Source organism: Anabrus simplex, chromosome 3 (genome assembly GCF_040414725.1).
Source record: "Anabrus simplex isolate iqAnaSimp1 chromosome 3, ASM4041472v1, whole genome shotgun sequence".
NCBI lineage: Eukaryota > Metazoa > Arthropoda > Insecta > Orthoptera > Tettigoniidae > Anabrus > Anabrus simplex.
In genome coordinates this window covers 330,294,387-330,310,236 of record NC_090267.1, presented here as the reverse complement: position 1 = coordinate 330,310,236, position 15,850 = coordinate 330,294,387, and the positions used below count along the sequence as shown (strand labels likewise).

Sequence of the window (15,850 nt, the reverse complement as noted above, 5' to 3'; positions counted from 1 at the left end):
CCAAGCATCTCAAATGTAAATCGTGTATCAAGATTGAGTATCCTTATTTTTAACATGAATATTAAGGTAAATATCAGTATGTAACAACCTACTGTCAACATAATAATAATAATAACAATAATAACAAAAGGTCATGAGCAATGTCCCTAATTGAACAGGATGTACATTAAATGTAAAAATAATAGATTCTATAATTGGTTTTCAAGCCAACTCACCAATAATCGCAACTTTATCCTTACAAACAACAAAGAAAATTTATACCATCATAAATATCCATTCCCCAACCAATGAGAAAAATGTTCTAACCAAGTCCAGGAAAGAAATGGAAAAATTTTGGGATCTCCTCAAAAAAACAGTAAACCAAGTACATAAAAACAATGTTAAGATCTGATTAGAGGGCTTCAGTGCCCAGCTGGGAAGAGAAAAAATGAAAAATGAAAATCCACAGCCTGTTTCCAGTCATTCGACCAGGTCAGGAATGGAATGAATGAAGCCCCCATCTAGCGGCAAGGATAGGAATTGTGCCGGCTGCTGAAGCCTGTCACACTTCTCTGGGGCAATGATTAATGACTGACAGATGAAATGAAATGATATTGGAGAGTGTTGCTGGAATGATGTATATATGACAGGGAAAACCGAAGTACCCGACGAAAAACCTGTCCCGCCTCTGCTTCGTCCAGCACAATTCTCACATGGAGTGACCGGGATTTGAACCACAGAACCCAGCGGTGAGAGGCTGATGCACTGCCGCCTGAGCCACAGAGGCTTTGGGAAGAGAAAAAATACCATACCAAGATATAATCAGGAAATGGACTCCACATACATATACAAATAGGAATAGCCAAAGACTTGTTGAACTCTGCAGCAAGCACAATCTCATTTCCAAATCCACATACTTCAAAAGGAAGCCAAATGAACTTCAAACTTGGAAACATCCTGATTGGAGAAAAGGGGAATGGCAGCTAGATCATGTATACATAGACAGATACTTTTGCATAAATATTTACAATGTTAAAGTATTAAGAGGAATGGACACTGGTTCAGACCACTATATAGTAAAAATCAAATTAAATTCACACCTCAAAAGAAGAAGAAACAGAAATCCAACAACTAAAAGAGGAATTATGACCCCCACCAATTAATCAGAAAAGACAAATATTAAGAAACTACATGAACCATAAAATTCAATTGTTAAAATTAACAATTAAAAGAATCTAAAAATGTAACACCTTTAAACCCACATAAAAGACATGCTTGGGTGACATCAGAATGCGATCAAATTCATGAAGAAAGAAACCAGGCATTATTAAAATATCAAATCAACAAAATGCCATCAACCTCAAAAATATCAGAAAAAGTTTTATCAGATTATCAGGAAAATTAAGAGAGAATCTCAGAAAGATCTAATTAACTCAGTAGGAGAACATTACCACGAAACCAATTCTAGAGACTGTTACAAAATCTTTGGAAAACTACTACAAAAATATGACTCCCCCCTCCCACCATATTAATGCTGAAAAATGAAGACAGAAAAATGGCACATAATAACAAGGAAAATGCCAAATTCATGGCCAAAGCATTCACTAAACTTTTAAACTGAGAAAAACCCAAGGAACTTTTAAATATTAACACAAACTCCCCAATAAAGATCATACCTGAACACATAAACCCCCAATAGCCCAAGATGTGGAAACAGCACTCAAGGAGTTGAAGAATTATAAGGTCAGCAGAGAAGACCAAATTTTTGCAGAAATGTGGAAATATGCCAGCGACACAGTTCGGATCTCCCTACTCATGACTATATCAAAAATTTAGATAACAGAAAAATTCTTTGAACATAGGACAATAGCTATAATCCGCCCACTCCATGAGCAATCCAGATAACTACAGAGGTATATCTCTCTTGGATTGCACATACAAGATTCTTTCCAGAATCCTATTGGACTAAAGAACAACTAGAGTGAGAATTAAGTGAATACCAGGGAGGCTTCAGACCTTGGAGAAGCTGCACAGAATGGATTATCACTTTAAAAATTAGTTGTGGCATATTACATTAAAAACTCAAATTCACAAAAAGAAAAAAAAATGCCGTACAGTGTTGTTTGAGGATGTACTTCATTTGCCATGCACAATATCTTCCTTTTCTAAACCCTGCTTAGTATTCTCAATATGACAGTCAAGTTGTTTTTCTACATGATTCAACAGCAATTTAGATTTTATATGTTACAGGTGTCAAGGACAAACAATCAAAGACTGACAGACTCCAGAAGATCCAAAGAAGAATTGCAAGGATCTGTATCAACAAAAAATACCAGAAAGATGAACAATGGTTTTGGCAGTATCAACAGGAAGCTACTTGTTAAGAAACAAGAGGAAACACTTAACAACCTGGAGCATGAAGTGGAAATAATAAAAGCCATACTCGATGTAAACTATGTAAAAAATCTATAATGGAATTTCTAGCACATCTCTTAACATAGATGAGAGTTTTGCATGGGGATCCAATGAGCCCTCTACTATTCAATCTGATGACAAGAGCATTCCAGGTTACAGAGACAAAGCTTAAAATGTATGCAGATGACATGGATTTATGGTCCAGAGACCCTACCATCATCCAGTTAGCATTCAGCAACCTCCAGAGATGGGATGATTAGTAATATGCTAAGTATTAACAGTGCTAAAACAAAGGTGATGAAATTCAGAAAGGGATGAAAACTGCAGACTACTGATGTGTTTAGTTGGGACTGTGAACAACTTGAAATTGTACCACTGTTTAAATACTAGGTGAATCAAATATAAAGCGGAATTATTTTTTTTACAATTTTATTGAATCCACCAACAAAAACACAACAAGCACCTCATTTTTCTACATAGTCTCCTGAATTTGGCATACATTTTTGCCACCGAATTGGCAACTTTTTAATGCCGTCCATGAAAAAAGTAGAAGTACGTGTCTGCAGTTGTGCACGTACTCCTCTACCGCTGTATCCGCATGAAATTACTTTTCTCTCAGTTCTTCTTTCAGTGGTCCAAACAACTGGTAGTCAAGGTGACAAATCTGGTCTGTAAGGAGGGTGCTCCAGAGGTGTCCAATGTATTTCCTCCAGCTCTCCTGTGTTACAACAGCAGTGTGTGGCCTTGCATTGTCGTGCAGAAGAAGAACATCTTGGATCGGTTGCTGGCGATGTTTGTTGCGATATGCAGCTTTTGTCTTGACCAAAATACAGCAGTAATAAGCTGCATTCACTGTCCTTTGTTCATGCAGTAAATCCACAAGCAAAATGCTTGCATAGTACCAAAAAACAGTTGCAAGCATTTTTCCAGCAGAAAGGCATTTTGGTCTTAACTGGGGCAGCTGCACCTCATTCCCGCCACCCCATGCTTGCTTGTATTGACACTGGGGTGTAATGACGAACCCAAGATTCATCAGAAATCGCAATGCAATGCAAAAGATCATATCCTTCCTCCTCGTAGCGATTCAGATGCCTCTAATTTAACTCAGCTGCCTCTGACAAACATCCTGGCGGAATTTTTTTTGTTCCTGGGTGAGAAGACAAGGAACCCACAAGACAGACAATTTCTGAAGGTTGAGTTCATCATTGATGATGGCCTGAACACCTCAAATCTTATTCCTACAAGTTAAGCAATTTTAGAAATGTTTATATGCCGATCTTCTTCAATCGGGTCATGTACAGCACGAATGTTGTCTGAAGTAATGCTTGTCCACGGTCGTCTTTGGTGGGGCTCATTTTTCACTTATTCCCGTCCTGCTAAAAATTGTTTGTGCCATTCATACACCTGGGTCTTTGAAAGGGTTGCATCCCTTTTCAAAATTTCCGAAGCTTTGATTCCTTCTTTCGTCAGAAACTTGATGATGATGCACTGTGCAATGGACATACATACCTCTTGCTCGCTCGTGGCATACTGAAGCAAGTGGTCGCTCTGTGGTGAGTGACCCATCAAGACCCCTACTCCAGACTTCTCCACAAACATCCTCTCAAAGCCTCACCCATTTCCATTTGCTACCAGAGCTGCTCATTTTAAATTCTTGTTTATATTTGATGTAGCCCAGAGATGGCGAACCTATGCCACGCGTGATGACGCGAAGATGATTTCGGTGGCACACCACATGCACATATTAAAATTTTTATGTACGTTTTGTACTGTAGACTTTACATATCTCGTACATTGCACAGTCATAGTGCTTCAGGTTTAAGAAATAAATACCGAAAATCTAAATTCTAGTTCCGTGCGAAAGTGCATTATGGCAACACTACAACACTGAGAGGTCCGGAAGTCAAGTGAAATAAATGTCAGATGCGGCCGACGAGCCATTCGCTCACCCACATCAATGAATTAGTGAAGTTTGGCTTGTGTGTGGTTGCCAGCATTGCATAATTATTCTTAGTGAGTAACTGTTTATTGTTGTGAATTTTGCAAGACAAATAGTTGCCAAGATAGGGAATCTGCCACCTGGGCGACTGCCCTAAATGCAGATCAGTATTGATTGATTGATTGATTGATCACTGGATGTTTCTCAGCACAAGAAATTATCCAAATTTCAAGATTTGGAGAAACTATCGCACTTTATTTCAAAACTTCATATTGCACAAATGAGGTTATTTTGAATGGTTAGATATTGACAGTTTAGAAATAGAGTTGACTGAATTTTAAGAAAGCATGTATGGGTGAAAAATTTCGTACAACTTGATGAAGCATTAGTGAAAATAGAGTGTGCTGTTGATGGTTAATACTCTCTCCAGAAGCCAGAGAACTTAATACTTGAACAGTGGAACAGCCTCCCACAAAAGTTTTCGGCCATGAAGAAACTTGCTATAGCGCTACTGACTTTGTTTGGGTCATCATACGCCTGCAAGCAGCTATTTTCTACAATGAACGTTGTGAAGCCCAAGTTATGACAAATGACAAATGACAAACCTACTAAGTATTTTTGCGGTATTCGCAAAATGCGACCATGAAACATGCAATCACATGTGTTTGGTATTTTACAATATATTATATATATAATAACGTATTACGAAACATAATTTGGAATTAGGGATGGAAGTTGGTGGTGGCGGTGGTGAGTGTGGGCGAGGGTTGTATCCATTACAAACCAAAATAACAAGTGGCACAGTAGACAGTTGAGAATAATAATCCAGGCCTAAAATGGCACACTAGTTAGAAAAGGTTCACCATCCCTGATGTAGCCAATACTTAGGAATCATTCTTCCTATGGGCTCAACTTTCACGCTGTACATACAAGAAAAGCAGCTGCAGCAACCAAAGCCATATACAAGATCCCTAAGGAACCTCTCAACAGGTACTGCAATGGCTCTATTTAAGCTTAAAATCACCCCCAATGCAATGTATGGTATCCAGTTGATATAGCATAAACTGACCGAGCAAAACTAAGAAGACTGTAAACATAAAGGTTAGATACCTGAAATGAGTCATTCTTCTTAGAGGACATAAGGCCACATTTTGGACTTCTTAGGAAAAGGACAACAGATAGCTCTTCTGGAGAGTTCTCAATACAGAAGTAGTGAAGACCAGTATCAAAGGAGGACCTAACTACAAGTTACACCACATATGCACATGCTTCAGTGTCCATAGGTTCAACAGGAAGATATGTGTAACCAGGGAGGATATTTAAGAACCAATATATATGCACATTGTGCTTAGTAATAAATAATATACCAATTTTCATGAAAATCCACTTTTCAGTTTTCCCATGATACTGTAACAGACAAAAATGGCTGACCTGATCATTATTTATCCAGTTCAGTATAGAAAACAATATAGTGTATAGATAGATAGATAGATAGATAGATAGATAGATAGATAGATAGGCACAAGTTCTTCATCAGTATACTTACAGCTGCCAAAGTTGTAATACCATAATCCTTCCACACATAATGGTTGTTGACCTCCCATTTCTGACTCATGTCAGAGTAGATGTAACCTAGAATGTGGCTATTGCAGTGTAAGGGAACAGAGAATGTTTCCCGAGTGATAACAGTTGGTTGCCTTGGCTTTACAGCTAGTGAGATCACACGCACAACAGTGCGAAGTTTGTTCACTCGTAGAACAGAGCAGATGTAAACACCACTATCTTCTGGTTCAGTATCATTTATTGCTGTAAGAGACAATTGATTCACTACCAGTGCAACACAATAAAGAGAACTTACATCTCACTTATGTATCTAATATAATATCCATACAATCCTGGAAATAATATGATTAATGCAGCATGATATTTTTTTTCTTTTCTGGGTCACCCTGAGAATTACTGTCAGTTCTTTTAGGGAAACTTGTGATGCCAGTATTAATATTCATTTTATTTTCTAGATAAAGCCAGGCAACTGTATATAGACAAACAGTTAGTTCTTATTTTGTTGCATATAGAAAGTTGACTGTCAAATATTTCTAAACTGAATTATAAGCTGTAGTTTTATAAAATTTATAGGTAAATTATTTAATGATATAAACTGTAACAAACATATGACAAGGAAATAATTACATTTATTTTATATGTAAAAAAATACAGGTTTTACACATTATTCGACGAGTGAATTAGTTATATTACTATCTTGAGGAAAATGGCAGCAAACTAAGCCCGTCCCAGCCAAAGTGTAGAAAAAATCAGTGAGAACTAAGTTCACTAACAGAGAAAACAAGCATGATGTAGTAATAGAAGACTTAACTAAGAACACTGAAAATTTTTTGTAATAATTACCAGTACCAATCTGTTTAGGAAGTACAGAATAAAAGATGAGAGCGTTTTCATTTTGGCAAGTCAGGAATAATGCTCTATCAGTAAGAGGAAAAAAACCGGGCTGAATGGCTCAGACGGTTGAGGCGCTGGCCTTCTGACCCCAACTTGGCAGGTTCGATCCTGGCTCAGTCCGGTGGTATTTGAAGGTGTTCAAATACATCAGCCTCATGTCGGTAGATTTACTGGCACGTAAAAGAACTCCCACGGGACTAAATTCCGGCACCTCGGCGTCTCCGAAGACCTTAAAATAGTAGTTAGTGGAACGTAAAGCAAATAACATTATTATTATTATTATTATTATTATTATTATTATTATTATTATTATTATTATTATTATTATGATTATTAAGAGGAGAAAGAGCACGAGAATCTTTGGTGTGAAAGGTTATAACAGAAGGAAAACTCTTGTCATTTACAAGCAAGATAAGAAGGAGGGTAATAACAGATTGATCAACTAATAAAAATTTGGAAGGAGATGATGAGAATATGACCAGATTTCAGTAAAAAAAATTAATAAGGAAATAGCATTTGAATAACAAAATAGGCTGAGTTGGGTTATTAGACAGCGTGAACACGCCAATTAATTACATGGTTCACCCCACACCTAAAAGACTACCAACTGGACATTCAAAGGAACAGCTACAACCTTAAGACTATGAAGCTATTTATAATCACTTAAGAGTGAAAATCTGAGCCCACCAGCTCCATACATGCCAGTCAATGCTACATACACATGGCCTAATAACTCAGTCTATTCTTGTTATTTTCTGACCTGTAGCCATAAAGCCTTAATCGATATTGTACCTTGATGGGGAGGACAAATTTTTGAAAATGAGGCATCATTTCTTGTTTTGCAGGTTAGAGTCCTTATTTGCTAACTTGGCAAAATTGTTAAACAATCTGCACTCAGTCTATAGTGAACTCTGTGGACAGTTATAAATCATATGTATACTAGACAAAGCCAATGTTTGCAGGAATAATTATAATACTAAAATACATATAATAACACAAATTATGGTTGTGATCTTCTTGTCATAATATGATGTCTTTAAGTTGACTTAGGACCTCAGGCAAAGAAGTGAGCCTGGAATTGATAGCTATAATTAGGAATGAATAAACATACAGAAAAGAAATTAAAAAGGAGAAAAATTCTTTATGAGACTCACCTCTAATGTCTAATGTAGAATAAGCACTTACTTGCTGGAGGAAGCAGATAATGTAAATAAAGGAGTAGATAAGGAGATGAGGGAAGGGGGTAAAGAAAGGAGGGGAGAAGGAGAGAAGGGGTGTCTAAGATGGGGCTGAAGGATGAAGAAAGACTCCCCTACCCCTCCCCTTCCCATCCCTTCTTTACCCCATCCCCTCCTCTCCTTATCCACTTGTTCTACATCAGACATTAGAAGTGAGTCTCATAAAGAATTTTTCTCTGTACGTTTATTAATTCCTAATTCTGGCTATCATTTCCAGATTTACTTCTAAGCCCAAGGTCCTAAGTCAACTTAAAGACATCATATTATGAAAAGAAGATCATAACCATAATTTTTATTATTATATGTATTTTAATGTTATAATTATTTTTGCAACATTGTCTTTGTCTGGTATACATATGTTTTAGTTAACACATAATCTGTTTAATTTTTATTTGGCTGAAGATGGCCACTAAATGGCTGAAAATAGTCCCAAAAATGATGTAATATCATTTACTTGATATATTTTATTGAAAAAGTGGACCCTCTTGTCAATTTATTTCTTATAATTGCACTTCAATACAGAACAAAAATGACATTTATAGCTTATAATAATCTGTGGACAGTGACAGAACTATAAAGGATTAACTATACAACTACATCCAGAACCCACCAGTAAGCTATGACCATCAAACATCCATTATGAGCCAACCAACATCATCTCTGTCTACTCCCTGTCATTCACCGTCCAGGTCACCAGCCACATATTAAGACAGAGGCTAAACAAGGTAGGCAACGTGCAGAAACAGAGACCCACCATTCCAGACAGGGGTTGCAAGTAAAGTACCAGCACCCGTCGTCTGAAGCTACAACAGGCTCTACAAACATGTCACGTAGTTCAGTTATTGATTATCTAGGATCTCCGTCAACATCACTGTTGGGAACTGCACCTCTGGGAGTTAATATTACAACCACTTTGCAGATATCCAGTCCACCGACAGCATCAGCTCCATACATGTAACATGTAGAGCTACACTCAAGCGGCCGTGAATCCAGCCATTGCCCTGAACATACTACAGCACAGCGTCATCATTATGTCGCCTCCTTGTGTCAAACTTCTATCTAGTGAAACTTCCTAATATCAACCCATCTGAAACAAACTAACATCTACCAGTCAGTTGCATGGTTCACTCCAAACTTAAATAACTACTAACTGGAAATTCAGAGATCAAGGGATGGCTACAACATTAAGACTGAGAAGCCGTTTTGTAATCACGTAATGGTGAACATCGAAGCCCACCAGTTTGGGCCCTATGCCCAAGCAACCAATGTTATAAGCCACCATCCAGCCAGGTGACTGAAGTCGCTCTCCTGCCCAATGCCCATCTTGTCTTCAGTCACATGCACCTTCAACAGGGAATGCACTGAGGATGCAGTGGCTGTTCAACTTCAGATGGAAGGCCACCAAATCTAATGGGTGGTCTAGATATGGAAAAACGCAAGGACCAACATGCATTGTCCATGTCTTGTCGCAGGGCATAGCAACCCTGGACACTCTACTGTAACATGGCACCATGGTTTATGCTAAATGCCACAGGGTGGAGCCCTCAAGATCCTTTCCAACCCCAGAAAATTACCATAGCTAAATGGTTAGCATGCTGGCCTTTGGTCACAGGGGTCCCGGGTTCGATTTCCAGCAGGGTCGGGAATTTTAACCTTAATTGGTTAATTTCGCTGGCACGGGGGCTGGGTGTATGTGTCATCTTCATCATCATTTCATCCTCATCATGACGTGCAGGTTGCCTACAGGCGTCACATCAAAAGACCTGCAGCTGGCGAGCCAAACCTGTCCTCAGACACTCCCAGCACTAAAAGCCACATGCCATTTTTTTTTAGGTCCACTGGGTGCCAACACTTCAATCACCTGCTTGACTCTGCATGTATTCAGGTATGTGACATTTCTTCCAGTTAGAGCATCCCACTAACATCTGCCCTAATAAATCCAGTCCCAAGTGTATTAATTGTAATCTGAACCACCTAGCCTTCAGCTACAAATGCAAAGCAAAACCTGTACCAGAGCCTAACAAACCAGAGACCATTGTCACAGTCCTATCTCAAGACCTTCCCACCTTTGCCTCCTCCCCATTTCCTCAAGTGATTCGTTTTCTAACGATGCTACTAGAGAACATCCTACCCTTCCATTTTCCCCACATCTTTTCTCAGATCCAGGTAGCGGCCCAATTGCTCCTCAATATGTATTTAAAGTAGATGTGGCATACTCAGGGAATAAGGTCCACTTTGTTTTTGTTTTTTCCTAACAAGGAAGTTTCATGAACTGCCTGATAGGTATTATCTCATCTTTTGTAAATATATACAAATGGTAAACTAGATGGCAGTAGCTCATATTTTAGCTGCCCATAATGACTTGTTTGCTACAGATAAGAAGTTAGATGTAATTCATGCATACAGTACCATACAGTTGTGCCAGTGCATTAGAACACTATTTTGTCTGACTCCAGAGTAGTTGTTTATATCTGTGAGAGGTTACTGTGGTGATTTGTAATTAGTGAATTCTTGAGACTGTGCACTTGTGTTTGTATCTTCTACAATGAGAATTGACCTAAATAAGGTACTGAAGGTTTTACACCAGACTGAATTATCGTCTTCTTCACGTGAAGTACACGAGAAGGAAAGAGAAACCAGAAACACTATTTTCCGTTTGTTCAAGAAATTTGAAGATGTCACTATCACTGAAATGCTGGAGGATGAAGAATTAGCGCAAATGCCATCCAAGGAAACTACTGATGTCGAACCTGTTATTGAGCCTTTGAATGATGATGTATCTGAAGACTATGTTCCTTTCAATTACTGTATGTGAAGAAGAAGCTAAAAAGCAAAGGATGGTCATTGAAAATAATCATGCAGCACTTCAGGAGGGTAAAGGACAGCAGCTATCTATCTCGTTATCTATATACCGGGTGGTTCACCAGCCCCTTATTTTTTCAGAGGTAGGTAAACCAACTAACGCGTATATTATACTCATCTGAAAAACATTACTACCTGCTTCTTTATGGCCTAGTACAATTATATTGTTTATATAATGCTCACGAATATAGTAGAAATAATAATAATAATTCCCTCAGGCTAGCAACCCATACAAATTTGTAATTTTACAAGAAGGTTCTTCGTTTATGTCCTAGATGTAAAATATAGACTATACTTCAAAATATTCCTCCTCTAAGCGGTTTAGATGGTGGTTGACTCTCAAAAACACAATATACATTCTTCTGAAACCGTTTCAGGCACGATCTCAAAATTTTACATGAAAGGTGGTCTTCTGTGTTCTTGATGTTGAGAAATACACCGACTGACAGAGCAAATGCAACACCAAGAAGGAGTGGTCAGAACTTTATGCCAATTGCAGGGTAGACTGACGTCACTGAGGTATGCTCATGATGTGAAATGCGCCGCTGTGCTGTGCACGTAGCAAACGATAAATGGGACACGGCGTTGGCGAATGGCCCACTTCGTACCGTGATTTCTCAGCCGACAGTCATTGTAGAACGTGTTGTCGTGTGCCACAGGACACGTGTATAGCTAAGAATGCCAGGCCACCATCAACGGAGGCATTTCCAGCAGACAGACGACTTTACGAGGGGTATGGTGATCGGGCTGAGAAGGGCAGGTTGGTCGCTTCGTCAAATCGCAGCCGATACCCATAGGGATGTGTCCACGGTGCAGCGCCTGTGGCGAAGATGGTTGGCGCAGGGACATGTGGCACGTGCGAGGGGTCCAGGCGCAGCCCGAGTGACGTCAGCACGCAAGGATCGGCGCATCCGCCGCCAAGCGGTGGCAGCCCCGCACGCCACGTCAACCGCCATTCTTCAGCATGTGCAAGACACCCTGGCTGTTCCAATATCGACCAGAACAATTTCCCGTCGATTGGTTAAAGGAGGCCTGCACTCCCGGCGTCCGCTCAGAAGACTACCATTGACTCCACAGCATAGACGTGCACACCTGGCATGGTGCCGGGCTAGAGCGACTTGGATGAGGGAATGGCGGAACATCGTGTTCTCCGATGAGTCACGCTTCTGTTCTGTCAGTGATAGTCACCGCAGACGAGTGTGGCGTCGGCGTGGAGAAAGGTCAAATCCGGCAGTAACTGTGGAGCGCCCTACCGCTAGACAATGCGGCATCATGGTTTGGGGCGCTATTGCGTATGATTCCACGTCACCTCTAGTGCGTATTCAAGGCACGTTAAATGCCCACCACCGCTACGTGCAGCATGTGCTGCGGCCGGTGGCACTCCCGAACCTTCAGGGGCTGCCCAATGCTCTGTTTCAGCAGGATAATGCCCGCCCACACACTGCTCGCATCTCCCAACAGGCTCTACGAGGTGTACAGATGCTTCCGTGGCCAGCGTACTCTCCGGATCTCTCACCAATCGAACACGTGTGGGATCTCATTGGACGCCGTTTGCAAACTCTGCCCCAGCCTCGTACGGATGACCAACTGTGGCAAATGGCTGACAGAGAATGGAGAACCATCCCTCAGGACACCATCCGCACTCTTATTGACTCTGTACCTCGACGTGTTTCTGCGTGCATCGCCGCTCGCGGTGGTCCTACATCCTACTGAGTCGATGCCGTGCGCATTGTGTAACCTGCATATCGGTTTGAAATAAACATCAATTATTCGTCCGTGCCGTCTCTGTTTTTTCCCCAACTTTCATCCCTTTCGAACCACTCCTTCTTGGTGTTGCATTTGCTCTGTCAGTCAGTGTATTTTAAAACATTCATCACTGAATAACATTCATTCTTCTAGTACTGTGTGACGTACAACATCTAAATTTTGCAGCTTGATCGCTTTTACATCCTACATGTTAAATAAGATAATGTTTAAAAACATTCCATTTTTTCTGTACAGGATTCAAAAGCATGTTAGAAAATGAATAATCACCCCCCCACCAAAAAAAACCCAAACTATTTGATGTACGAACTGAGGGTGTGTTTTACAGGCTCAGTTGACAGTAGACTCTCCAAAATGTAAAATTTTGAAAAATAATTTTCAATTTAAAACCATAACGAAGCACAGATATCTTGCTCGTGTATACGTATTTTTCATTTACACATCCTTTCACTCCCTGGTTGATTCTTCCACATATTCACAGTTATTTTTTCACTGCATTAGGGATTTTTCTTACCTACTTGCTCCTCAGTCTCATGTATCCTTATATCTACTTTACTTAGATACATTCCATTTTTTGTCCATTCTATTTCAGCATCAGGAGACTCCTTATCAATTCGTTCCAGAGCCTTTTGGTTACAACGAAGTAAGACACTGTCTCCCTCCATCATTTCTATACTGAAGTGCTCTCTCTGTAGATTATTCTTCAGGAATTCTACTGTATCTGTATAAAACAGCAGAAGATAAGTCTTAAAACATGCACTAATTAATCATCAATGATATACTGTTTCATATTTAACCTGATTTGGAGCTTTTGGAATAGTGGAAGAAATGTGTGCTGAAAATTTTTAACCATTCATACCATTTTGTGTGTATGTATGTTTGGTATTCAGCTCCACCAACAGCTGTCATAGATAGTCTAGGCATCACTTAAGAGGCAAACTAGGTAGTTTCCTGTTGCTTTCCTCACTGAGAAGTTGATGTATAATGATATTTGGCTAATGTTACCTGGTGATAACTCTCCACAAGGGTACTCATTACATCTTCCTGTCAATGTTGAACTTCCTTCACAGTCCTTGCCATATATGTTTGGCCTGGGGTTGGAACAAGTGCGAGTCTGTACTCCTTTCCCACCACCGCATGTCACACTACAGATAGATGGACCCCATTCTGACCATCCACCATTTACTGGAGGGCCATCAAGATCTGCAGAGAATGGATAATGTGAATCAGTTATTATTGAAATATCTGTACTAATAATTTGAAGTGTAACGTTCTATAAAGGCAAATATAAGATGTAAACAGACATAAATTAATGAGGCACTTTTGGGCACATTAGAAAGTTAAAACTTAGTATCAGAGAATCTGATACCCCCAAGATCCCTAAAACAATTCCAAAACTCTTGGGGAGGAGGTCATTTCAAATTGGGGTTCAGGAGCAAAACTGCAAAAAATACACAAGCGTAAGTTTTTCACCCAGTGAGAAACATTTTCTCCAAAAGTGCAAGGAACATGTACTGTACTTCAACACATGTATAAATTTTGATTTAAAAAAAATCTGATCTAACATCTTAGGTTTGCCAAATGACTCACCATAACCCACAAATTGCATTATAAAATATTATAAAATATAAATATGTTTAGAAAATGGTTATCATTACAAACAGGAGCAAGCTTGGAGAACAATCTTCCTAAGAGCCATGTGGACTACATAAATGATGCTGAAGTATTGTTACCAAATACTTCATTATGCAGATGACAATTTGTTCTTGAAAGACATTTGGAAAATTATATTTTTGCCTCTTCACACTGAAGAAGAGGCCAGTGATATCTGTTCTTTTTCTTCTTCTGTCATGCCCAGTCTCCTGGACATTGGTGATCACTACAACTAATGCTTTTCTGTCTTCTGCAACACAGTACAGTTGTTCAATACTCTGTATAAAAGTCCACTCTTTAATATTGGTAAGGAAGGATGTTCATCTTCTCTCTTTTACCCTTTGCCCTTCAAAATAAATTGAAGAACCTTCTTTTTTGCCATGTAGTACATGTGAACAGACATAAATTAATGAGGAGACTTATAATATTCCTCTGTGTAGTCATATTTCGAGGTCTTTGAACTTCTTAAGTGCGTGCTGTTTCAAAGTCTATGTCTCAACACCATAGAGCAAGCTGGACCACACATAGCGGTTTATCATATGTTGTTGAAATTTTAAACTCAGCACATTACTGCGCAACAATGGTTACTATATCAGGATCTAGGGCATCAGTAACCAAGCAGCCAAGTTACTTAAACTTGCTTACTTGTTGGATTGCATGTTGTTTAAGTTTTCAAGTGGCAGTCTTGTTCTTCATTTTGCTGAAAAACAATTAGTTTTGTTTTGTCAGCATTTATATTTAAGCCCATTTCTTTGCCGATGTCGTTCAGCTTGTCTAGAAGTAACTAACAGTTCTCAATACTCTCACTAAAGATTACTGTATCATCTGCATATCATGGTGTGCTTTCAATTTCACCACTGGCTCTTACTCCCACTTCCATATTTGTTAGTATTTTCAGAAAATAGTATCAAAGTATAGGTTGAACAGTAATGGGGATCACACACAGCCTTGCCTGACTCCTCAATGAATATTGGGGTAATTTGATACTTCTTCTTCAACTGATGACATAGATGTTAAGCCCCTTTAAACAACAAGCATCATTACGCCTTCTTCTATCTTAACTACAGCTTTTTGCTTCCCATATAGGCTCTCGATGACTCTGATATCTATGTTATCTATCGCAGTTCCATGTAACAGTTTCACAAATTCCTCATGTCTGTCTCTGTCAAATGCTTTTTTCATTATGTATGATACAGGCACAGACATCTTTCTGTTGTTTTTGGCATTTTTGTGACTGCTAATGTGAAAAGAGCTTTGCAAGTTCCAAAACCATTTCTAATTCCAAACTTTGATTCTTCAATATGTTTTTCACATGTCTTTCTTATTCTAGGATGAATGACTCTGAGAAATATTTTTAGCAGATGACTCAATAAACTGGTCAGTCAATATTAATTACAACATTTGGCATGTAACTTTCCAGGCAGAGGAATGAAAGCTGATGTTACCCAATCTTCAGGAATTTCTCCTGTGTCATATGCATCATCGAAAATTTTTACTATTTTACCAATACTATTTTTGTCACAGAGTTTTAGGATCTCATCTG

General features: G+C 39.2%; 1 protein-coding gene across 1 annotated transcript in view; it reads right to left on the bottom strand.

The window, feature by feature from the left end:
• Positions 1–15,850, bottom strand: part of LOC136866796 (uncharacterized) — a 382,310-nt gene that overhangs the window by 13,472 nt on the left and 352,988 nt on the right. Inside the window, exons 25-27 of the mRNA XM_068226847.1 lie at positions 13,660–13,857; positions 13,169–13,375; positions 5,880–6,139 (exon numbers count right to left, since the gene is read on the bottom strand). Coding sequence (XP_068082948.1) covers positions 5,880–6,139; positions 13,169–13,375; positions 13,660–13,857 — 665 coding nt within the window. The remainder of the gene's footprint in view (positions 1–5,879; positions 6,140–13,168; positions 13,376–13,659; positions 13,858–15,850) is intronic.